Below are 27,033 nucleotides of genomic sequence, written 5' to 3' on the forward strand. Positions count from 1 at the left end.
AAAGCAACGCGTACGGTCGATGGGGCACGACACCGCTAGCAAAAATGCATTATCAGAGCGGATGCAAGTTGAATCAGGTAAGCAACCAACCTGCATGAAAAAGGGCATTCTCGTGACCTGCATCGTTGCGGTGGCGTGCCCCGAATGACTCCAGTAAGAAGACGGTATTTGTAGACCTTTCGAGAGAGAGAGAGAGAGACTCTTTAATGAAGAAACAGAGAATTTAGCCGGCGTTTCAACATCGCTGGCATGCTACTCTGCGTAGGGAGGGGAATTTGGGAGATAAAGACTGAAGGAGAGCAGTGTGGAAGAGGTGGAAAAAAAAGAAAAAAAAACGAAGATAAAATGCAGCCATGAAATGGGTACTAAGGATGCAGTGGCGAGTATTGATGTAACCTATGGAATGATGGAGTGCATAGTCCGACGAATGGACTGACGAAATTCACTGCAAGAAGAATGCATGAAGGTAACCTGCAAGTGAATTTAGAGCTTATCGAGATGTCCAATGTCTTTTAAATATGTAAAAAGAAAGTTCATTGCAAGTCTCTGTTGCCTGAAGCAGGCTAAGGGGCCTAAAACTTTGTCCATTGTTAGGGGCACTGGGCAGAGCTTCTGCATGCAATGTTCATAGTACGCACGCTCGTTAGCATACGCAGGGCACTCAAGCAGGATATGTTCCACAGTTTCTATCGAAACACAGTTGTCACAATGCGGACTGTTCATTTGTCCAAAACGGTATCGCAGGCCATTTGTATCTGCAGCATTCAGACGAAGTCGGTGATAAAGTGTTTCGAGTTGTCGAGGAATTCTGGGTGAGAGTCTTGATCTAAGATGTGGGTCGATTGAGTGAAGAAATTGGTACTGATGTGTCGGCAGACTCCAAAGCCGATACGTTTCTTCGTACGCAAAACTCTTAGCCATTTGGGACGCATCAGATTTCGTGAGAAAACTTCGAATGTATCTCTGATGTTGATGGCCCTTACGGGCCGCTTCATCTGCTTTTTCATTAGCCATAATGCCACAGTGAGCAGGTACCCACTGAAATGTTATGCAGTGGCCTGCGGCAATAGCTAAATGATGGATATACCCAATGTCCAGGGAAACTGGCTGGTGATTTGTTTTCTTCAGCAGGTTGGCCAGGATCTGCAGAGATGCTTTTGAATCGGTGAAGATAACCCAACGGCCGGCGGTTCGGCGCAGGATGTAAGAAACAGCTTCCTTAATGCCGTGAAGCTCAGCTGTTGTAGAGGAGGTCCTCCGCTGCAGCCGGTAAGAAAGGGCGTGGCCTGTTGAGGGCACATAAAGGCCACAAGAAGAAGTTTCTTTAGTAGTTGAACCATCGGTGAAGATATGGGTGTGCTGCGTATATTCTTCGATTAAGTAGGCGAGAGTAGCTTGCAGAAGTGTTGCCTGTGGCATGCGGCTCTTTGCATTCACACCTGGAACAGACTTCTTCACCTTGAGAGGAGAGAGTGTCCATGGAGGAAAGGCTAGAGGTAGTAGTTTCTGAGGCTGAATAATAGTAGGAAGGGGCAGGAGCTGCACTGCCTGGCCAAAGCTAGAGTTGCTGTGAGTTAGGTGGACACGGTGTAGGAAGTGCTTCTTCCCTTGCAGGACATGGCGGAGATGGGTACGCATAGTTTCCTGGGCAGCAATTACCTCTAGTGGGAGACATCCTACCTCCGCTACTGTTCCTGATGCAGAGGAACCCTTTGGGAGGCCAAGACATATTCGCAGGCAGTTGTTCCGTGCGGCATTGAGAGTCTTATTGCTTGATGTAGATAATCTTCGAAGCACTGGTAGACAGTAGCGCAAGGTTCCTTCAACGTAGGCTTTTTCAAGCAGAAGCATTGATCGGCAGTTGCTACCCCACCTTGTTCCCGCCATGAACCTGAACACTTGCGATGCTGCAGTAATCCTCGCACGGAGTTTTTTGATCTGAGGTGACCATGACAGATTACAGTCGATTAGAACACCCAGGAATCGCTGAGATCGTACATATGGCAGCGATCGCCCGCTTAGGAGCAGCGGATATCGGGTCATCGTTTTTCTTGTAAACGCCATTGCAACACTCTTTTCTGGCGAGAGACGAAGACCTCTGGAAGCCAGGTACATCGAAATGTGCAATAGTGCTTTCTGAAGACGTTGCTGGGTAATATAGCGCGAACGTGACGCGGTCGAGATGCAGATATCATCAGCATAAATTGTTATGCGGACCCCTCGCGGAAGGTGTCTTCTTATGTGAATAAGGACAATATTGAACCGGAGAGGGCTGAGCACCGCTCCCTGTGGTACGCCCCTCTCCACTGCGTGAAAGCGTGTTGGACCGTTTGGAGTGGTAATAAAAATTTGTCGTTCTTTTAAATAATGCCCAATCCACTTGAATAGCCTTCCTCCAAGGCCAAGACTGCCAAAGGCTGCGAGAATTGCATGGTGAAAGACGGAGTCAAAAGCGGCTTTGATGTCTAGGAAAACGGCTGTTGGGATGTACCCAGCATGAAGGTACTCCTCAATTGATGAGACGAGGGCGATGATATTATCAGTCGCAGACCTGTTTTGACGGAACCCGTTCATTTCTTGGGGGAACTCATTTCGGCTTTCTAGGAACCAAGTTATGCGCTTGCAGATCATGCGCTCCATGAGCTTACCTACGCAGCTCAGTAGGGCAATGGGCCGGAATGATGCGTAGCTTGTTGGCTGCTTACAGGGTTTCAAAACGGGCACGATTTTTGCCAGCTTCCATTCCGTGGGGACCTCACCAGCCATCCAGGAAGAATTGTAATACTCCAGGAGTCGAAGACGGGAGGTGTGGGGTAGCTTTGCAATGGCGTCATAGGTCACCTCATCATGACCCGGAGACGTGTGCCTGTTTGTCTCCGCGATAGCTGTGGATAGTTCTTCCATTGTGAAAGGCAGGTCTAACGCTGGCACTGCCGCCTTTGGGATGCCTGTTTGACCATCTGCGGAGAGTGTCGAATGCCCTGACCCTGCCGACAGCAGCTTGCAGTATTCTTCTGAGACTTCTTTTATAGATTTTTGTTCGTGAAGGGAGAGTGCAGCGAAGGGGTGGAGTTGTTGAAGTGGCGTGCGCATACCTCTAACTATCCGCCAAATATTGGTTACTTGTTTGCGCACATCCAGCGTAGAACAAAAGTCACGCCACTTTTGCCGACTGAGTTTATCCATGTAGCGTCGAATGTGACGTTGTTCCCGTCGGCATGCACGTAGGTCATCGAGGCTTTTTGTGCGCAGAGCTTTCCTTTCAGCTCGCCTGCGTATAGCGCAAAGCCTTTGGAATGTGTCATCATTTGAAGGTAGGTTATCATTTTTAGCTGTAAGTTGTGTACTCGCCCTCAGGCAATACGCAATTGTCGATGCTAATTCCTCATTGCGAGTTGCCGCAGTAACTCCTCTGCTTACAGCGTCCTTGTATGCGTCCAAGTCTGTAGATTTTATAAGGAATTTCTTTGGGTTCCTCTGCGCATGGAAAGCCGATATGAGGATTGGGTAATGGTCGCTTCCACGTGTCTCCAAATCAGTGCACCAGCCAAAGTTGTGGGCGAATGAACTTGTGACAAATGTCACGTCGATGCTGCTGGTAGCCGTCGGGCCTCGGAGGTAGGTGATGCTGCCGTCATTTAATGGCTGAACTGAATGCTTGGAGAGAAGTTTTGCAAGCTTTGCACCGCGGGCACATGTATGTGAGCTGCCCCAAATTTCATTATGAGCATTGCAGTCTCCGCAAATAATATGCGGAGAGGGCGTCCTTGCTATCAAGTCTTCAAGTCTCAAAGCATCAAATGGCGTGCCTGGCTCAAGATATACTCCAATCAGAGTGTACTGTTGTCCGGCAATAACTGTGACAGCACATATGTATTCATTGTCGCTGTGAGGCGGGACAACAACCGGTGAGGCCGGGATATCCTTGCGAAAGCCTATCAGCAATCTGCTGACGTTATCTGGTCGTTGTGAATGATGGAAATAGTATCCACTGAGTCGGAAAGTTTCCTCGACGCGTGATTCACAGATGACTATGAAGGGGAAGCGGTACGCTCGCACGAGCTGTCGGAAATCTGAGAGTTTAGAGCGTAGCCCGCGAGCGTTCCACTGGAAAATGGTGCATGTACGAAAGATGTGGATTGTCAGCTGCGGTGAAGTTCTCGCTGTGGAAGCCATGATTACTGAAGTGTGGTATTACGCCCCTGCGGAGCGTACGAGACCGACACCAACGGCTCCATTGCAAGGACTGCTTCTACTTCTGGGAGTCTTCCTGACGAGGGGTTTGCACGGATAAGAGCCTTGATGGCTGCAAACAGCATCGGAATCAGTAGGCATGTGACATCTTGTTCAGAGCTTCCGGTTTGCTGCCTGCCGCTGATCTTCTTGTCATGTTGTGGCGCCCTAGGGTCAGAGCTAGCGACCTTTCGAAGTTGCCACGCTGAGCGTAGCACTCGGTTGCCAAATGTGGAAGCAGTCCGGGGTTGAAGGCGGCGGGTACGGCACGGCGCTGGTTTCGTTGGGCGTGTTGACGGTATCCCGCCAAACGTCAGAGTAGTGATCCAGACTGCAACGGCTGCCTTGATAGCAAAACGGCGTTGACGAGGCGATCCATATCAGTGCGGCCTAATGGTTTCCATACTATTGAGGGTAATCCTTGAAGCTGTCGCACGATAACATGTAGCGCTTGTATGCCCCAGGACGAAACGAAGCCATGGCTGTGCCGGTGTAAACCAGGAACATCTTTAGGACCCTGTATCGGTGTGTTCGGCACGCAGGATGTTTTCTGGCTCTGGCCTCCGTTCACGTCCTGAGCACGCTCTTCTGTTCGGTGCCACTCCGCCTCGGCGTCGGGAGTGTCCCACACGCACGTAACTGGTGCTGTTACGAACAGTGACAGCCAGTCTGGATTAGTAACGGTGACAGCAAGTCTCGCCTGCTGGCAGCCAACACCTAAGCTTTTACTGTGCCTTGTTATAAGGCTGAGCGTAATATTCACCAGGGACAATCAAAGAACTCTGTTGTAAATAATATGAATATTTAGCTTTTTAACAATATTGGCAGTATAATACAATACATATCTGCAAAATTTAATCTGTCAACATTCCTTCAAGTGCTCAATATATGGCGCACGTGAAAGCCAGACTTATTTCATTTTTGTTCAGCAAGATATACGTAGTTATCACCGAAGTAAATGCGCAGTTAATTTCACTTCCGAATAATTAAGAGCACATGATTTTTACAGCTTTATTATCTCTACATTTTCACAACATCGCACCTTTGTCAATCATAAGTCCGCTGCCACAGCCTCAACATGCGAGAAATCTACGCTCTCAGTGTAAATGTGTAAAATTCTTCGCATGATAAATAAATGAGAAAGATTTCTCATTGTGCAAATGCCTGTCGGCAGAGGCGACATACCATGATCAGCCCCTAGTGTGGCAAGGCTCGGCGACGCTCGCCTGCAGCAAACACTATCGTCCCTGTGAGATGTAACATCAGCTACAGCTCCCCTGCCAGCCGGTGTGATTCCCTTGCTAGGAGGCTTTCAGTGGCGCCCCTATAGGTGCTGCGCAGTGCGCATACTTGGCGACGCAACAGGCAGCCAGCCGAGTTTCGATGTGTATATGCGCTTTTCGTGGTTTCGTTTTTGATGCGCCTTGATTTCCAAGTGCAGAGAAGCAGAGGAACTCCACGTGCCTCTCGGCCGAAGTTTGTGCCGCCGCACGCACCTGCGACGAGGAAAACACCTGTGGCTAGCTAATGTTGTACGAGCCTTCACGTCATCAAGCGCACAGATCAGCGTGCTTGCTTCGTCAACGTACCAAGGCGCTGGGCTGCATAAACAGCGCTACGAGGATTATTAGAGTATATAAATATATCCTTACGCACCAGTTTCTACTCATCATTCGAGACGGTGGCTCGGCGGTGATAGCGGCCGCGCCAGTATCTTGGCTTGCTGCCGACGCTGCCGACTCCTCAACGCTGTGACTCTTGGCAGACCAGCCGCTCAGCCCTCAAAAGCAAGGCATGTTATGTCGGGTTGAGTTCGCAGAAGTGCAGGCCGCTGTTTGCGAGAAATTCGCTGTGGGGATGGGGAACGAGATCGATCTAAACGCTGGTAAGAACGTGAACGAAGCGACGGTAGTGACGTCTGATAGAGGTCGTCAACGTCCGGCCGGCGGCGGTTTGCATTTCGGCGGCTGCTAACGACTGCAGGTCTTCCGGCACCAATGACGGAGTCCACGTTCACGTCAGTTTACGGCAGTTGTTAGTTATTTTTGTTCTGTTGATGAAATAAAATCCGAGATTTTATTGAGTTATTGTAGATTCAACAATGCCTGAAAAAACTTAGAGGCCACTGCAGTGACTGCAGGGGAGAAATGCGAAAGCATTAGCGTTTGCCGCCACGTTGGCGGCTCCTAGTCGACGCCTTTCTACGCACTTACCCACTCCGTTACGGTCCGACCGTCACTCCCCGATCTCCGATGCTAACACAAGACGATGTGTACTTTTTGTTGCTGTACTCTGGTAGTAGGCGTGACGTCATCAGGCGTACGAATGTCACACGGTCTCACTAATTAGCCTCATTATTCAAACCAGATAAGCACCATTATTAGGCGGCATCATTAATTAGTGTCATTAATGTTATTCAGTGGTGTGAAAATTTTAATATTGTTTCAGGGTCATTGGTTACTATAATTGGGGTCATTAATTATTGCCTAATGTTAATGACCAATGACTAATTACTTTGACTCGATGTTGTGTAATCATTGACCTTATATACTTCACACCACTCTTTAGATCATAACAGATGACGTCACCAGCTGATAACATCACATCCGGCGACTCATTTTGCGGGGACATTTTGCATCGGGTGGGCGCAGCTGGCAAAGAATAGGGTTAATTGGAGAGACATGGGAGTGGCTTTTACCCGGCAGTGGGTGTAGTCAGGCAGATGAAGATTTTGCGGACACAACATAGCCTAGTAGCGCTTTCGCATTAATAAGCGGTGAATTCAAACTTAGCATGTATTTTTGTAAGGGTGGAGATTGTGTGCAAGAAGTGACGTGAGTTACGTGCACGGGGTGTTCACATGATTGCGCGGCGACCGCCCAAGATGTCCCATATACAGCTCTTGCTGCGAAAACTACATTGACGATATTGACAGCGCTCCTGCCCCTCACGGTGGACAGCGTTCGAACATGATATAAGCTGCTGTACTTACGGGAACTCCGGTAAGCAGTGACGCAAACATTCATATGAAATCATACTCTTGTACCTTTGTGCTTGAAACCTTGTTACGTGCGTAAAAAAAGAAACGTTTATTTCTGCCAATAAAATTATGTCGTATAACTCCTATTGCTGTGTCAAGTGGAAGTGACAGCTGCTTACGGTTTATTTAATTATAATCTAAACATAATCTTGACAGAATGTGAATAAATTTCTATGTCGACGCGTTAAAAATAATAGCAGCCTGAGGGAATGGAGCGCCTTGAAGACAACAAAAAAAAAACACCAATTGTATGTTGGTACGATTGTTTTGCGGAAATTCACTCAGAAAAGTTGGTCGTACAAGTTTCAGTGTTACTGTACTGCCTACAGTGACCAGATTCTTTTGTAAAACACGTTTTTGGGCAAGTTGGTAACATTCTTGATTCATATTGCAGCGAAGAAGCACACACACACAGAGAAAGAACACGCAAAAAACACGGACGAACGCTGCACTCACAACTGGTTTACTGCGAAAAGAATTCAAGCTTAAAATAGCTCACGCATCTGCGCACTACAGAAAGAAAACCAAAACAAACACGTGCCACGGAATAACATCTTATCGTATTGCCGCGAAAAGGTTGAATTCCGAAGCGTACAAAAAAACGGATGCATCACTAATGCAGCAATCTGCTTTTTCCTTTATGTGAAAGGCCTCCAGGAGTTCACGTGCCGTTTTATACTTGCTTCTGCCTAGGATTCGAACACTATCGAAACGTGGCGAACATGTCACGCATGACTGGCGTGACATGTTCGCGCTTCTTCGCTGTGCTTCGCTTCGCTGTGCTTCTTCGCTGCAATATGAATCAAAAACCAGATTCTTTGTTTTAACGGAACATCTTTAAGTGCAGCTCATACGGGAAAGATCAGAACTCTGTCGTTAGATATCAGGAATATTATATGGGACCCTGTTCTGAAAAAATTCCAGGTGTGATAGCGTGACATCAGTCTTGATTCTTCCCACTTTACAACTGCAGGATACGAAACGGCATAGCACGTTAAAGAACCACAGGTGGTCGAAATTTCCGGGACCTTTCACTACGGCGTTCCTCATAGCCTGAGTTGCTTTGGGACGTTAAACCTACGTAAACCATAAACGAAACCAAACCAAACGTTGTATTTTGCCCTCAGGGATGGCGCCAGGACATTCGATCGGGGGACGCGGTAAAGCAGGTGGGGCGGAGGGGGTGTAAAATATGTCGGGTGGGCATTATGCTTCTGTTCACTGCGCTTCAAAAAAAAAATAAAACATTTGAATAAAATGCAGAGGCGGCACCTTCAATATCAGTGGGGCGGGGGCATAGTGCGAGCTGCTTGCACTGTCATGAAACGTCCTCGTCACTATCTGAACGAAGTACTCGGCACGTTTTTCTGCGTCCCGTTAAATTTTACAGCGGTAGACTTATTCAACGCAAGTCGCTCACCATTTCGTGCCTGATTTGACCTTGGTTTTATCTTTAGCAGCACAGCATAGCAACAGCTTGACTTTGACAGATTGAGAGACAGACCTTGGCCGATTTGGACCAAAACTGATGTCCAACCGTAACTGACCGTGTCCGACACGAAGGCGACTTCCAAATTTGGCACCGGTCAAGTCCAAATTTGGCTTGGCCCTCCTCCTAATTTGACCTTAGCCGATTTGGTCCAAAATCAATTCCTAACCATAACTCACCATGCCCGACACGATGGCGACCTCCAAATTTGGCCCGTGTCATGTTCAAAATTTAGCTCGGCCCTCCCCCTAATTTGACCTGGACCGATTTCGACCAAAATCGATGTCCAACCATAACTGACCATGCGCGAGACGATTGCGACCTCCAAAATTGGCCCGGCTGGTGTCCAAAATTTGGTTCGTACCTCTTTCTAATTTGACCTTGGCCGATTTCGACCAATATCGATGTCCAACCATTATAGAGCATGCCCAATACGATGGCGACCTTCAAACTTGGCCCGGCCCATTTCGAAAATGCTATCGCTCTATCTCTGGCTATAACCGTGGGTAAACCCTTCCTAACTTTTGGGGGCGGCGGCCGCCCTCCCTCCCCCACTTCCCTCGGCTTCAATCGGCACTGTAGTCGTCCTGTATGAGTAGTTGTCCTGTAGTAGTTGTCCTGTATGAGATGGGAAATAGACTAGTTGCAAAATGGCATCCGTAGCAGTGCCATCTATGCGCAGCTACACAAAGCTCGTTGAAGCGCCTCCATTGTGCAGGAACGGGCCGAGCAGGCGGTGGTCTGCCTTTGATCGCTTGTCGCCGAGTGCATTCGTGTTTTCTGGACTCTGGAGTTTGTTTTGGATCAGCCGGCTGCATTTAAAGGTCTTCTACCATGCCAGTGAACAGCTGTGTGCCGCTGTGTGTGCACAACGGAAGCTTCGACAAATATAGATGAAAAGTAAGTGCTTCCCGTCAACGATGCGAGCTCAAATCTGATTATCTATCGCATTCAGACCATGGTCATATGCACACCTCACTGCAATTGTCGTCGACGCCGATCAAACATGCGCGAGGATAAAAACAAGCTGTGATTGCAACTGGATGCGGGCGGCCAGTGAAACCAAATCGAAATGAGGAGACTCGCCGCTTGCTAAGTAGAGTGTACGCCTTACGTGTGCTCAGTTTAGTTGCATCGGCCATCGTAGCTGAAACAACACATGGTCTCTATGTAAAGACGCTGCAGTGAATGACTTGAGGAGCATTCGAAGAAGAGGCGGTGATGGAAAGTATTTATTAGTGTGCAAGTGGTTACTGTTTACATATGTTAACGCTGGGCGAAGCAATAGGTTTAAAGGTTGGAGTGCGTTGTAAATAGAGATTCGAGGGGGGCGGGGCAACAAAAAAGTTGCCGCCACCGTCTGGAAGACGTTGAAGTAACGAGCGTTAGCTGTTTGGTTTACTAGAATTGATATGAATTTGATTAAAGGGAGGTTTCGGCCGCCCTGCGTTCTCGGAAGTATCAGAGTCTGTCTGATCTCTTGGACATATTTCACAAAACTTCTTCGCCACGGCGTAAGATGTCGATGGTTTGGGATCACCCATGCCCTTCTTAAAACACACTGTGGTAGTGATCGTATCGGCGAAACGAGCGCATCTGAGAGGAGCTCCCAAGGGAGACGGCTCATTGCGGATGGATGGACGGACGGACGGACGGATGGACGGACGGACGGACGGACGGACGGATGGACGGAAGGATGGATGGTTGGATGGATGGATGGATGGATGGATCATAGAGTTTCTTACTATTAACTAGAGGGAAAGCTGGCGCCCCGCCTATGAGAGTTTGCATGGAGCTTCCTCGAGACCACCTGTACCACCATGGGCGCTCTAGGCATCATGGGGCGGAGAGCTACCGACTGCAGAACTACAACTTTTGGACAAAAATAATGAAAAAACAAACGTTGTTCGATAATGAGGAATGTGCTGTCATTCAATATCCTGTTATGAACCGTAAAAAACGAGCAGAAAAGCATGTAAAGGCAAATTTGATCATAATAAGCAATCGCTTTCTCTCCTATTGGCCAAGCATTGCAGACCACAAAAGCCAATATTTCGTGCTTAACAGGCGCACTTTTAAAAAGGAATATGTTTTAAAAAATGTCGCTTCAACATTTTAAAAGGTTATTCCACAGAATTTTGGAAAACAAAAACCACTTATTGGCATCGTGTGCTGTTGCGTTTTCGCTACTATGGCTTTTGCACACTACTTTTACGCCGAAGTCATCTGCGCGCAGAGCACGCCGTGGATACGGAGCGATACATCTCTGTAGCGCCGCTCGGTGTTCCTAAAGAAAAAAACCTACTGTCCCGCACCAAGTAGCTCATCGCCCCATGATGCTTTGCGAGGCCATGGAGGTTCAGGTGTAGCGCCGCCAGCTTTCCCTCTAGTTAATAGTAAGAAACTCTAGGGGTTGGATGGATGGATGGATGGATGGACGGACGGACGGACGGACGGACGGATGGATGGATGGATGGATGGATGGATGGATGGATGGATGGATGGATGGATGGATGGATGGATGGATGGATGGATGGATGGATGGATGGATGGATGGATGGATGGATGGATGGATGGATGGATGGCAGATGGATGAAAAATAAGAGCGTCCCCTTTGAAACGGGGTGGATTGCCACCATGCTCGGCTCGCATGCTCGCACGCCGCCTAGCGGAGTGATCGTCGCCTAGCGCCATCTATCAGAGAAATTACGATGCACGTCTACCCGTTGTCGAGTTACACCCTTCAAGATACGTCCCAAACGGAATTTGCTTCGTTTGGGGGTCAAGGTGGGCCTAGATTTCAGCTTGCGCTTTGATGTGGTAACGCTTCAATTAGTAATTCACATGTATACAATTCTTACCTATTATTTAATTGCGGTTTCATTTGTATACCATAACCCATAGGGTTTTATTTGCCTACAAAATTCGGTACAAATTTTTTGGCGTCCCAGGTCCTTCCTGGGGACACGCTCGCAGGATGTACAAGATCATGAAATCAGAAGCTTGGAAGCAAGTGAGGCTCTACTCAGACTGGCTAAAGGTCATCACCTTCCAGGGAACTAACGAATGGGTAGCCGCAAGATGGTTTCATGAATGCAAGCGACTTTAAGCGCAGAGGAACGAGTTTGTCTGGCAGAGAACGTGTCTCACGCTTCTTGCCACACACCGGACACCTACAGAGGGTCCCGTCATGGTACTGGGCAATGTCGACCTTCCAAGAAACGTCAAGGAAACTCTGCAAAAGGAACCGAAGTTTTTATTCGAACCCTCAGCAGGACGTTCCGAACTACTAGCCACGGCCTGCGCTTTGTCTGTCCTTTTGTGTGCCTTACGTGCCATCTAGTTCGCGCAGTTTGCACTCATTCGCTTCATTATGAACCAACTGGCCCAACAGAACGTCGTTCTACTCAACTGTCGCCCGATGGGTTCCCCTTGTAGTCGGAGTATATATAGCGGAACGAATGTATACATATACAGCGGTCCAGTAACGAGACAGTTTTGCTACCCGTGACAGGATATTTTTTTCTGGGGGGGGGGTGGGGGAGGGAGGTGAGGGGGCAAAGAGACGTGAGGGCTCAATCCAATCAATTTTAATGGCCGCCATCTTAGATTCGAGAAACCGAAACCATGCCGCCATTTCGTCCCCTGACGTCATACTCCCATAGTTCCTCCACTATCCACGATTGAACCGTGACGTCATCATTGACACGCGACAGGTGGTTGTTTCTACAATGCTATTGTAGATGGCGCTACAAGTGAGAGACGTGCTGTTTTCTAGTTGCTGCCACAGATGGCGCTGTGATCTCAGGGAGGTAGCAGACCACACGAAATCTCGAAACGTGATGAGTAAGAGCTAACGCTCTTTAAATGATGCGGTGTCGCTTCACTGCTTAAGCAATGTAACCATTCCCACAACTGGTGACGCCCACAGCTCGACGCAGTGAAGTGGCATCCTCATGTCCGCGATGTCGAGATCAAGCTTCTGGGCAGGACTCATTTGCACTAGGCTGCTCCGAAACCATCTCAGGCACAATAGCTTTCCGTGTCTGACATGACATAAAATGCAGCAGGGTAAAAAATGGGACGTGTCGGCACTACTGCATTTTCAAACCATTTCAGTGGACATTGCAGAATTGATATTAATTTCAGGTCTCCTACCGCACAATCCCGAAGGATCCGAACAGTTACAAGAAGTTGATTGTGACCATCAGAAGGAATGAAGGAGCAGTTTCTAATGTGTCAAAAGCGACCAGAATGTGCTCGCTCCACTTCGCCCAGAGCGACTTCGTCGCTAATGTTAAAAACGGTTACCGGCATTTGCACAAAGCTGCCATGCCATCAGCGTTTGCATTTAAACAATCTAAAGATGCAAGGAAACTGCCGGCTAAAAGGACACCACTGCAGCAATCAGGTTATTACGAGCAAGCTTTCCGGCCCGGCAGCCGGACGTCTCGTCGACGATGTGCACCGTGTCGTCCACCGCAGTCATTACGCAGTGCGGCGGCGCATTTTTCTTGTTACTGCGAAAGCATGGCGCTTTCACGAAGACGAGAGCACCGTTGTAAATAAAGATTACCTGTTTATGGATGCTTTTACTAAGCTGTCGCCCAGGTGTTTTACACGCTTTAGATTTTGCACTTCACTAAGTGCCTCAAATACAGTTTCATGATTTGGCTGATGAACGTTATTTAGGAAATAGCGCATGCTAATCACATTTAAGCAGACATTTGGACAAGTTTGTTCATTTTTAAACAGATAACGGCGTAAGAACAAGGGACTAGAAAGCGGACGACACAACGTGCCAGCTTCTGCGCTGTTTTTGAGCATGCGCGCTGCGTTTTGAAGGAGTCAGTCAGTGCGACAAATTACATACTCCTACTGCTTAACGGTACACAGGTGTTTACCCATTGAGTTATAGTCAATCGGCATCACATTACAGGACCTGACTCTTTAGCGGTACGCAGTAATAGCCTATTAAAGTCTATAGCGTAAAGCGAGGCAGCCTTACGTGATCTTGCTCACGTTTGTATTCAGAGCAGCCACATTGGCGTAAGATTCTACGTGGAAGCTGTAGCTACGATTGTAAGTGCGCTGAGTGCACGACTTGCTCTCGCAAAACTCCCGGATGCTCTGGTACGAGAGCGGCGGAATCGCCGTCAGATCATGTTGCCATCCCGTGACTGGAGAAATGAGCGACCGTGACATCGCTGCGAGTGCTACGTCGGAGAGCAGTCTTTCCTTCTTAGACTGCAATCAAGTATAATCGACACAGCAGCGGCAGTTTGCAAGACAAGAGACGATCTGACGCGGGATATGCACACCGCGGCCAGAATCGCGCATGCTCGCTTGCCTTGCTGTCTTCCACAATGGCGGCTCTGCACAGTTTTGCCAGAACTCACTGCAGGTTTTTACAGCGTCGCTAGAATTTATGCAACCCGTCTATAGACCTTAAAAATTTCTCTTTTAATTGGGCTTCGTAATAAAAGAAACACAGCTTGCTGCCGTAGTCCCCTGCAATAATGTAATAGGCCATAAACACCAGCACTTGAACACTCTTCGAGCACCCAGCCGGCACAAATTCTTTTCAATATTCCTATGTTCTTCTTGTATCTGGAGAGTGAAGCAGACTGGAACCTTTAGTTACTATCACTCGATCACTCAGCAAATTTATAACACGAAGAAAATACATTACTCGCATCACAGTTCTCATCACTTTTAACTAAGGTGATATTTTGCCGGAACAGTGATACGACTGTATGAAGTTCAGTGAGTTTCTTATGGTATTGCGTTGAGTTTGTGCATTACTTTTGTTTATATTTACACAAAGGTAAACATTAATTAATTTCTAATGTTCACTGCTGATCACCTATCACTTTATTTGTTCTTTATGGGGTCTTGTATCTTCAATTGTTTGAAATTTACATTGCTATTTTTCATGCGTTGTCTCCTAAAAACTCCTGGCGTACATTGTTTATTTGAGATTTTATATTCCTGGCGTTTTGGCGCTTAGTTGCTGAGTTAGAACACGATTTATTGCTTTCCTTGTTCATTCTGCAGTTCTGTTATGACGCCGCTTTGTAACCGCAATTTTTCCCCCTTCAATACAAACCTTTGCTTCTATTTTATATCGAAAGCTCTACTTCACAACTAAAGCTGTAAAAGCCGAGCCATGGCTGAAGCCTTGTAAATAAATAAATAAATAAATAAATAAATAAATAAATAAATAAATAAATAAATAAATAAATAAATAAATAAATAAATAAATAAATAAATAAATAAATAAATACATAAATAAATAAATAAATAAATAAATAAATAAATAAATAAATAAATAAATAAAATAGTCGCCTGCACTGGGATCGAAACCCGCGGCGGCACGAACAGATCATATTAGCTGGCAACTGCACGAGAGCAATATGATATCGCCGCCGCCGACCACGCCTTGTATTAAACTGCAACATATTCTCGCGCTGTGCATTGCACATCGCCGTCTTCATCAGTTTCCACTTGCGGCGCGAACAGATCAGATGAGGTTACCCTGGATCAAAGCTTAACATGTTTCTAATATCGTCGCCAAAGGCTGCGCAGGGGTTCTGCACCGTGCAGATGGTGGTGAGTTGCGACGCCATGGTTTCCCGAGCATCCGCAGGGGCATCCCCGCAGGGCGATGATAGTGAGCAGTGCACCACCACGGACCCGAGCACCCGCGCTTAGCCGTGCGTGGCTCAGCCGTGTCCGGGGAAGAGGTGATCCTGGTGGTTGAGCCGATGCCAAGCGTTTGGACCTTTAAAACCCCTCATCGGAGGCAACACACCACTTTGGCCCCGGCTTCATGTAGAGGGCACCTCTGGTCTGACCCAACCGGGGAAAATCAGCAGTCACCTTTTCCTGTCCTGTCCTCTGTCTTTCTGTTTGCCATCCCTTTCTCACAACTGTCGTGTCTCCTACTTGCTTCTCGTTTTTCCTGGCTGCGAGGGTTAGCCTTGCGCGGCCAACCACCGTGAATTGCGTCATATTTGGTTATAGTTGGGGTATGCAGCTAGCGTGGACAGGACTTGCTGGCAAGCTCCTGTCCCGTTCCTTAGTTGGGCTCTATGGTGGGTGGCTGGCATGATGACTGAAAAAAAAGGAAACTTAGAGGGGTTCAACGCTGCTGAAAAATTACTGCACATACCTTAACCCTAAACAAAATAAAGCAAACTTCGCCACCGATGCAGACAGCCAAACTAACGGCAACAAGCTTAATAGCTATAGTTACTTACAATCTGTTTTTACGGCAGATCACGGCATATCTCCACATTTAAAGCCGTGCAGCATCGGAAATCGCTTAAAACCATTGTCAGTAACCGAATTGGGGGCGTTAAACTTTCTCTTGAACCTCGATGTTAAGAAAGGGGTGGGGCCTGATAACATACCCCATATTTTCCTCAACAGGTACTCTCAGTGGGTTGCGAAATACTTGAGTGTATTTTACTTATTTATTTGTTTTTTTATTTATTGATACCTCAACTGCCCCTGTCGTAGTATTACATGAGTGGTGGGTCGTTACGGCATGCCGATGATTTTTTCAATGAATGCCTTGAAGCGAGCTGCATTAGTGTGGCGAACTGCGTCGGCAGGAAGGCGATTTCAGTCCTTGGCTGTCTGGGGAAAGAAAGCGCTAAGATGCACAGTAGTATGTGCGGATGGTGGGTAAACAGCTTTGTGGTGATTAATGAGATCAGAAACGCGGTGAGCTGGTGTGATAACTGAGCTTCCTAGCGGCGAGTGATAAAATTTAAGAAAGAGACACAGCCTGGAAATTTTACGCTGTGAAACGCGGGAGGGACGATTTGATTCTTATTTCAGTTTGGTAATGCTTGAATGAAAAGAGTAGTCTGAGTGAATGAATCTTGCCACATGATTCGGAACACATTCAAGGGTGCGAGAAAGATTTGACAGGGGGTCCTATACTGCACATGCATATTGCAGTTTGGGACGAACGAGTGCTGTTTTTTGCTCAATCTATGTTTACTTTCGATGTTATTACGCTGAGAGAAACGTGGTCTACTGCGGACTGTGATGCCACACCGGGCGAAAGTTATGATACATTGGCTTTGAACCGCTCAAAATTGTGTGGTGGAGGAATACAATTGAACATCAAAAAAATGCACTCAATGGGACCTACTTAAGCAGTTCACAGTGATTAGGGACTGCATTGCATGTCTAGCTGTTGTTAATGAGCCCTGTACTTTTGCTGTAGTTTACAGGCCACCGCATGGGTGTGTGGGGGATTTTATAGATCACCTTGGAACCGTGTTCGAATTCACTAGTAAAAATAACTACACATTAATTATGCGGGGAGATATCAACATAGAATTGCTCAACTCGTCTACCTCGAACACTTATTCCGAACAGCGCTCGGCTCTCATGGCTTCAGTAACACGGTTCACATGCCCACACGCATTACAATACACTCTTGCACACTAATAGATTTATTGATATCGAATTTATCTGAAGAAGTTTTCGGAGGAGCACTTTCGTGAAATATCAGTGATCACTTACCGATATTCGTGCTTAACAAAACGGCCCCTACACGTACCCATACCATAACCGTTCTGGACTGAAAAATTCAAAGCGTTAATCAAGAAACAATCAAGACTTTCTGTTTTAAACTGGTACATACTAACTGGAGTCAAGTTCACAGCTCGTCCTCGCCAGATGATGCGTATAATAATTTTCGCCGTATCATACTAGAAGTAACCTGGCAGTTATTCCATCTTGTTACCGTAAGAAGCGCACAAAAATCACTTTGACTACTAGGGAGGGTTTAAAAATGATAAAAAAGAAAGATAAACTCTTTAGAAATTTTTTAAACACGCGGTACTCCGAGGATTGGAAATTTTGCAGCAGTAACTTTCAACTGCAAGAGGCTGAAATAAACAATGCCCTGCAAGATTTTCATAAATGGAGCACTGCGAACTCCCATGAATTATGACTAAGAAAACGAAAGCCGTCATTTTTTTTCTCCCAGCAGCTCCAGATACCGCACACCGAAGATATTACATTAGGATCAGAGGCAATACAACTTGTAGACACAATTAAAACATTGGGGGTATATCTACACAAAAACATGTCATGGGACAACCATCTTGAGAACACGAAGCAGCACGAAAAAACGGGAACAAAAAAGACACACATACGACAGAAGGAATGCTGCACTTCCAACTGAATTTTAATAAGAATACCAAAGCTTAAGTACAGCGCTACTATCGCCTCATGGCAATCAACCGCAATGATCTAAAAACGCCATTTCATTATCAAGAAGAGACAAGGAGGCCGTGCTGACACACTGACTACCTGCTTTTCTGATGTGATATGCTTCAATAATCTCTCTCTCAATTCGATCCCTTCCACGCACAAGAAATTTAGCTTTCCGAAATATGGGTTTAAACTTAAAATCCCGGCAGTGGATAGCAAGATGACCACTTTTCTCTTCTTTCACCAGATTATAATGCTCCCTAGCTCTCTCATTAAAACAGCGTCCCGTTTGACCAATGTACACTCTATTGCAAGTGAGCGGAATGCTGTACACTATACCTTAGTAGTGCAACGGGTGAAAACGAGTTGGTGGTTTATAGTACAAATCGGCTTTATCTTACTAACCATCACTGGGCAAACTTTTGATAGCTTGCTTGGGGCGGAGAAGAGCACATTAACACCGTATCTGCTTGCAACTTTCTTAAGATTATGAGAAACTCTGTGAAGGTATGGAATTACTTGAGTTCACAGCCTCTGGTCCTGCTTATCCGTCTTTTTGATGCGTTTTTTCTTTTGTAGTAGCGTCTCTGCAACAGCTGACAATAAATCTGGAGGAAAGCCGGACATGCGCAATCGCTCAGGGGGACAACCATGGGAACTATACTTTAACAAAGATATATAAATCATTTGGAATTTTGGCAAAATTTCACTCGTTCTTACCGAAAGCTGTGAAACTACACATATATAATGCAATAATATGTCCTCGTATAAACTAATGCTTTGTTGTATGGGGGACAACAACCACAACTAATCTAAATCGCACATATACTACAAAAAAAGTCCGTTCGTCATATTGTAGGGCGGACCCAAAGCCCAAACGGAACAATATTTTACTCAGCTTAGAATAACAAGTGTGAATTGCTTGTCAAAAATATCACAAATATTGGCAAAAATACAAACAACTCCGCAATAACCAACAAGAACTTAATGCAATAGCACAATTAAGCTAGTCAGCAAGTTTCCGTGACTTGCGATTTTTACAACCTTGAGAAATTCTTTTCTCCCGGACAAAGCTATGTCAACAAATGTTGGGCCACTCACTTCCAACATTACTAAACAAACTTCACTGAAGTCAAATTGATATCAACCGCACTAACATCTCCAAGGTGAAGGCTCTCCTTGAAGAACTAGAATCAAGCCGCGTTCGTAAACACTACTGTTTACTTTTACCTGATGTGATCATTCTGAGGGCGTTATATTTATGCTTTTTTTGCGGTGCAATAAATACTTCCACTGTTATTTTTTTTACTAACTTGCATTGTACATATTCCACCTACAACTGTATAATTGCACTGCGTGAATTGTTGTGTGAATTGTTTTGTATAATTAATATTTCGTTTGCTCTCTTCCACACATATTTTTTCTATACGTGCTTATTTCTATGAACACTGCGCCTAAAATTGTATATTGGCATCGTGTACATTATTTTATAAGATTTTTTGTTCATAATTAACGTTTTTTGATTGGTTCTACGATATGTAATTGTATATATTGTTAAACTAGAATTTTGTCGTCACCAAATGCCATGAAAAGGGGATCGAACGTAGTCAAGTGGACTTTCTTCACGTTTTACTCGAGCCCCCTTCGTTGTTTTGAACGTAAATAAACTCAGTTTGTATGCGAATTTGAATTTGAAATAGCTCAGCAGTTTTATAGCGGGAATAGCTAGTCGCAAGTTATGGCGCAAGATACCAAGCATGTGGTTGGCATCATTATTAATGTTGGAAATGTGGGGTGACCAGTTAAAAGAGTGGGAAATAGTCACACCAAGGCATAAGAAGTTACTGCGGGAATTTCGGAACGAGAGATATAGTATTTTGTCGAGGGATAGGATTGTCTGCGTTCAAATGTAATTACAGAACTTTTATTAACATTTGTTTAACATTGTTTAACATTGTTAACATTTAACGTTGTTTAAAATATCCCGTACAACTGGTAAATTACCAAGGGAATGAAAAACAGCAAAGGTCTTTCCCATTCATAAATGGTAGCAAAGATGATGTTTCTAACTTCAGACTGATATCAATAACTTGTACAGTCTGCAAAATTTTAGAACACAGTACTCAAACATTTCAACACATAACTTGAACAACATTTCTTACCACCTTTTCAGAATGGCTTCCGAAAGGTGCTATCAACTGTTACTCAACTACTGGAGCTAATATACATTTCCCTTAGCATTGATAACCGGAAGCAAATCGACCTCATCTTCTTAGATTTCTCCAAAGCTTTCGATCGCGTTTCTCATGTAAAAGTAATCAAGAAATTAATATCTACATTCGGCAAGAAGTCTGTTGTAGATTGGACTCAGGATTATTAACAAATCGGGATCAGTTTGTGCACATAGATAGCGAGAACTCACAAAAAGTACCAGTTACTTCAGGAGCACCGCAAGGTTGCGCACTAGCTCCAATATTATTGTCGATATTTATAAAGGACCTTCCGACAAATATTTATCTAAATAGTGGCTTTCCTCAGACGACTGCCTCCTTTACAGTGAAACCGATTCCTCTGATGAAAATGTCGCCCTAAACAGCGCACTGGAAAAAGTGTCAGAGTGGTGTACCGAGCGGCAAATGGTACTAAATGTTAACGAGTGCGCCTTCTTACCATTAACAAGAAACAAAAAATGGCAGTGGTTTAGATCGGTTATGCCAGGATATAGGTAGCGAGAAGTACGTTTACCTGGCTGAGTTTGTTGTGGTCACTGTATGTTTAGCAGGGAAAGACATTCGGTATATACATCTTTTATTCATTTTGCTTGACAGAGACGAAGGCTGCCCAATGATCTGTGAAGTAGCATGCAGCGGTCTCAATTTTGTCGATATAGTATTTCGATTTGGTAGAGCGTCTTTAGTATACAAACTCTATAGTAGTTCCCCATTGCGTAGTCTGGACGTGAGGGTCGGAAGCTAAAAAAAGTCAAACTTTCCTTTCATATACTGACTAAGAGAGTCCTTTTTCCTGTTGAAATCACCCAAAGTCACACACAACTGTGAAACCGTGCCGTAGGCTGGTATACACGTGGCAACCACATCAATCGTCGGCTTGAAAGATGTTTCCGGTGCCACGTAGACTCCTTGGATGATAATGCCGCTTTCCAGAAGCCGAACAGAGCATGCTTCACCATTATTCACCGCGATCGAAGGGAGATGTCTGACTGCGGTGATACCTTATTTACATACACACAGACTCCAGCTTTCTTATTTGGTTCAAGCCAACTGCCAGGCGACAACCTCAGGATCTGAAGAGTTAATCTTCTCTTGTCTACACCTCCGTGTAGCAGAGGCTGGACCCTCCTTCTTTGCATGCATGTAAAACGTTGTGATACAGACTCCCGCTACATTTCCGCCTTTTATACACAATCCTGTGCATGCGACGCGGGGTTCGGGTGATAGAACTGCGTGCGGCGAGGCGGCGACGAAGAACGCGGCGCAGCTGTGGGGTCTCTCTGGTTACCATGATATCAGCGCAAGCGCACAACTGCTCATCCGCGTGACGTCACGCTCGGCTTCGAGGGTGGAGCGGGCGCGCGGCCGCGGCGATGGAGAAGCGCACGCCGCACTTTGCGCCTCTTCGGTTGCCATGGCAACGGCGCATGCGCACAACTGGCCTGTTCCATGTACCGCGAAATGCTTGACTGGTAGCCCATTGTAGCTCTCGCTACAAAACAGAGCCGGTATTTTCCTTACAGCATAAACTATTTTGCCGTCCCCGGTGGTTATCCCATCCACTCAATACATCGCGTCGGCGCTATTTCGACGGCTTTTTTGCTTTTTTGGCAGTAATTATGTAACTAATTATCCTATCGACACCAAATTTTAAAACGCACCACTCTCACATCATTATTTATCGATTGCAATCATTCGTTTGATCCTAACAGTGCTGAGAACGACACTACGGCTGCCGCCATATTTGGCGGACACGCCCTCGCCGACATAGCCAAGTAATGGTTTCGCATTAATATGCAAACCTGGTATGGTTCTTCGAAACGAAACAAAACATAAACAAACCAGAAGGGATAGAAAGGAAGGCAATCAGGTGCATTTTTAACAAATATAGAATGACTGACTCACCAACTCACCTACTTAAAAAAGCTGGTATACTGAACCTGGAAAAACGCGCCCTATTAGCACGCCTGAAATTTTTGTACCAACTCGTGCATCACCACTTTAATATAGATACATCAACATATATCACCATCGCAGGTACAAGGGTCACACGCCATACACAATCTTTTAATTTAAATGACTTTTTATGACATTGTGACAGGGTTAAGTACTCATTTTTTTCTATTGCAGTTATGGAGTGGAACAGTTTAAAACCATAAATTGCACACAGTTAAACACTCGATGAAAATGTCAAGTTAGTGGAGGAATTTTCGCGCACAAATTCTTGAATGCTTTATCCCATATTCCTAATCAGCATGCATTAATGACTTGGAAATTATACAAAATCTTTGTATTAGGCACTTCTGTATTTTTATTGATATATCTTTTCACTGTAACCTTTTATTGATATGTATCAGCAGTTTGTCTGAGTCATTATTGACGTATTTTCTCTTCATTATGCTTATTAATGTACACTAAACATTTTCTTCCTTCGTTCAGTTCTTACTGCAATATTCTTTCATTTACAAATTACTGTTCTTGCTGTAAAACTCTTTTCAACTATTGTCTGACTTCCTTTATGTGTTTCCTCTCTGCCTGTAAAAATCCTGCTGGAGATTGGCTGTATTTTTAATTAAATAAATAAATAAAATAAATAAATAAATAATAATAAAAAATAAAACCACCGTACCTTATACGACTGGATCAAGTACATAAATTAGGTTTGTGTCTTTGCATTTGCGCATACAGGACGCCACCCATAAACAGCCTTTATGTGGAAACCAACGTACCATCCCTTACAGACAGAAGAGCCATGCTCACAAGCTCGTGCAGTCTAAAAATCCGTTCGCTACCGAAACATTTATGTTAACCCATGGCTACAAAGTGCCCATCTAGAACACTCTTTAACAACAAACCAGTAGCTACCAGGCCACCGCTCCTGCGATTTGAAATCTGCCAAAACCGCGGCGTACTAGACACATTACCTGTTACGGCTCGAAGAAGAGAACCGCTGCCTCCATGGTACAATTTCCCTGCAATCTTTGATTTCATTCTTACACAGTTCCGTAAAAAAACACCGCAACAACTTATAATGCACGAGTTTCTTGTACTTGAGGAAAAGAACTGTACTTTCATAGCTTTTTATACAGATGGTTCAAAAGCAGACGTTTACGTCGGAAGCGCAGTGGTACGAGGGAATCAGTATGAAATAGTAAGACTTCCATTGTGTGCATCCATATTCACTGCAGAATGTTACACCTGTGTAGCCGTAGAAGAAATAGTGAAGGATAATCTCTAGAACAGTACTATTTACACAGACTCCCTTAGGGTACTTAGAGCTCTGTACTCTAGAAATGAATCACTCCTATTCTTGGTGACATCATACACAGGATTTAAATAGCCACAGCTCAAGGACAAAGCATTAAACTCTGCTGGGTACTAAGTCGTGTCGGAATTAAATGCAAAGAGAGAGTGGACTTGTGCGCGGCTCAAGCCCGTGGCAAGTAAATAAAGAAATCAAATATGCCGCTTAACGATTGCACGGAGTTAGTACATCATTAATTAAAAAAAATGGCAGTGAGCTTTGAACAACGATGTAAATAACAAACTACACTTGATAAAGCCAGTTTTAGGTGAATGGAAGTCTTGCACACACCTGGAACGTTTTAAGGAAGTAATTCTCCGCTGGCTTCGTATAGGGCACACAGCTTACTCATAACTTTATACTGACAAGACAAGAGAAGCCTATTTGAGAAAAATTTGGAGATGAATTAGCAGTAAATGACTTTTTAATATGCATGAAAGTGGAAAAAGTAAGAGAAAAGTATTTTACTCAGTTTTATAATCAACAAATTCCTTTACACCCATTGCTACTCTTGGATGAAGATGCAATTGTTGACATGTTTTGTGTGCGTACCTTTTTAAGAGAAGCAGTTTTTCTCCACAGAATCTAAATTTTCCCGCACTGTTCGGATAATTTTTTGATGCATCTCAGCCATCTTCTCCTTCCTGAGAGGAAGGCTGAGGTTTTTACTTGATTGGGTGGGAGGCTCAACATCCTTGCCCAGCCAAGGATGGTTGCTGAAGCTACCCGACCTTATACTAATAGCTATTTATAAAATTTATTACCTCTGTCATCACTAGGCAATACAAACCCATGTTATAGGCTGTTTACCGCACCGATGATTATAATATTTGTATAAAAGTCTGCAGAACAACTTCCCTATACTTCCAGCTTGGCGCATGATGGTCTTAGTTGCCTATGGGCCATAAAATCCGACACAACACAACCTCGCCGCCCGACGTGCCGACGACCCAGCAAAGCAAAACCATGAGCAGATCAGGCTAAACACACGCCTTCACACGTCTACTCGGTTTAACCACCTTAAAACCCTACCATTCTTTTTGTGCTTGTCATTGGTGTCTCATTCCTGAAATAATCTCCAATGAGATTGGCAGTACAGTCGAGCCCACTTGTAATGGCCGCAGTTAAAACAAACGCTCGTTTGCCGCACGAGGGTTGAGCTACGGTCAAAATATGCCTTAGGGGCGTGCATGCAACTGCGTCTCAGAAAGCGAACAAGCGTGGCCGACCCCCCCCAAAAAGAGCAAAAAGGCGCTATTGAAACTGCAGTCAACCGCTGGCCAGGCGTGCCTCGACAGACTAAAGGTCATTTGGTGCGTGCGTGCGTGCCGGCTGGGCGCAGTGTCTAAACGTGAAGCGGAAAAACGATAAGCTTGACGCGGTGCCAGCGTTGAAATCAAAACTGCTGCGCACAGCTTGTGAAAAACCAAAGAGCGATTTAAGACGTTTGAATACCAATCGAGGAAGGCCCTCTTGGCCTGCCCGGTCACGTGTCGTGCGACACCTGTGCAATTGAAGCTCCGCCTTCCACGCTGCCGCCACGTGCAGGCACCGCACAGACTGTAGACGCTCAGGAGAAACGGTAGCTGCGCCTCTGCATCCTTAAATATTTTTAGAGAAACGAAGGGGCGGATGCCCACCTACCGCAACCAATTGCCGCGAACCTTCCACTCGCTCTCGTACGCAGTAAAAGTCTCGGCCAGCGGCAGTTGACCGAGATGGAGAGCTTATAGAAAGCGGCTTGATAGAGTGTGTGTTGAAGAAACGAACGTGCCTTTAAAAAAATAAACGCCACTTTTGTCCTAATGTGTTTTCTGGAAGTACTGGGGCAAGTCGATTTACTACGAACTTCAGATACAGCGAATGCAATCCGCGTGGTGGTCAGGTTCACAATAAGTAAGCTGGACTGTATTGTTCGGTAAAGCAATTAAACTAAGATTGAGATGAATAGAGTGCAACAAAGCATTACGCTTTTGAAGTTGAAAATCCATGTATGCGTCGCGTGAATTCAGTAGCACGGGAAGTTCACGCGACAGCGTACAAGGTCTAGTTCAACGGAAAACCAGGCGTCGGTCTGACAGGAAGATCGTGATTGCTGCAGAGAGTAGTGACGTTACAAAAGCAGCTGTGCTGAAGAAAAAAGAGGAGACAAAGCGGAATCGAACCGCTCTCCTTCGATTCCGGAGCCGGGCACGCGAACTCTAAACCACTGAGTGTTCGTTCAGTGGCGTGATGGAGGCCTTGCACGAGTACCTGACACCGCACAGCGGAACGCATAGTCACATTAGCAGAATGCATAGTAATTAGGATACCTAATTAGCGTCACCAATTCATATAGATGATGACGTGTAATAAAGCCGCATGTAATGGAAACAGGCGTGTCGATGTTTGCAGAAGGGTGCGCCAGGGGACGCCCAAGCTACCGCAGGGGCCTATTAACGCTATGGCGTCATACTCTTAACGTGAACTCTATTGTCAACGATAGATACCCAACCTATGTATCTGTGCATGCAGACCATTCCCGAAAGTTGTGCAAAATCGTTTGCAGGATTATATTATTCAAGTATGGCGTGTTCCCTAAGACAAATGAGTGGTATGATTTGCCAGAAGAGATTGCCTTCATCTTTTATCTCAGATCTGAAAAATGTTCCGTTTGAATAAATCTGTTCTTCTCTTCTTTCAGCTGCGTGATATTACAGTTTTACTACAGTGAGATTAAAAGATCCAAACTTTATTTTAAACGAAACCTGTATGCGCCTGTTCATTGTTTTGTTTTTCTGTAGTTGTCTTTCGCATGAGAATTCACACTGTCATCTGTGCTCTCATATTTTTCTTCCCCTCCCCCCTACATTAATGGCCATAAAGGCGCTGTAGGTATGTGAATAAATAAATAAACAAATAAGCAAAGAAATAAGTAAAGTGTATTTCAGTGAATAATGGACGCAATAAGAAAATTCGAAATCCTGTCATTATGACGCCGCTTAGTCTTCTGTTCATGCAGTAATAAATGGCAGGAGGCAAGGTGCGGAGGGAGCGGGGGTAATTCATAATGGACGGCGGCAGCACTATGGTTATGCTTCTTCTTGCTTTAACGTGGGCGGAAATTTGCAGTTACTCTATTCGTTATGCGCATTTTGTTCGTTTTAACGATGAGTTTTCAGTTTATTGCGTAAGCCATGGCTCTCGATTTCGAAGTGAAGCACGCAGTAGATAAAGAACGAACAGTGAGGGAAAAAAACGCTGTTTACTTCCGTGATCAGTTATCAACTATAATAATAATAATAATTGTTTTTTTGGGGAAAGGAAATGGCGCAGTATCTGTCTCATATATCGTTGGACACCTGAACCGCGCCGTATGGGAAGGGATAAAGGAGGGAGTGAAAGAAGAAAGAAAGAAATAGGTGTCCGTAGCGGAGGGCTCCGGAAAAATTTCGACCACCTGGGGATCTTTAACGTGCACTGACATCGCACCGCACAAGGGCGCCTTAGCGTTTTT

At 45.3% G+C, this 27,033-nt stretch overlaps 1 protein-coding gene across 1 annotated transcript in view; it reads right to left on the reverse strand.

Annotated features, from left to right (window-relative positions):
- The window catches only part of LOC144127540 (uncharacterized), a 52,311-nt gene extending 36,920 nt beyond the window's left edge, over nt 1-15,391 (reverse strand). The window contains exons 1-3 of the mRNA XM_077660535.1: nt 15,300-15,391; nt 14,113-14,137; nt 13,771-14,009 (exon numbers count right to left, since the gene is read on the reverse strand). Coding sequence (XP_077516661.1) covers nt 13,771-14,009; nt 14,113-14,137; nt 15,300-15,391 — 356 coding nt within the window. The remainder of the gene's footprint in view (nt 1-13,770; nt 14,010-14,112; nt 14,138-15,299) is intronic.
- Nucleotides 15,392-27,033: the final 11,642 nt, after the last annotated feature.

The sequence above is a fragment of the Amblyomma americanum genome, chromosome 1, assembly GCF_052857255.1.
Source record: "Amblyomma americanum isolate KBUSLIRL-KWMA chromosome 1, ASM5285725v1, whole genome shotgun sequence".
NCBI lineage: Eukaryota > Metazoa > Arthropoda > Arachnida > Ixodida > Ixodidae > Amblyomma > Amblyomma americanum.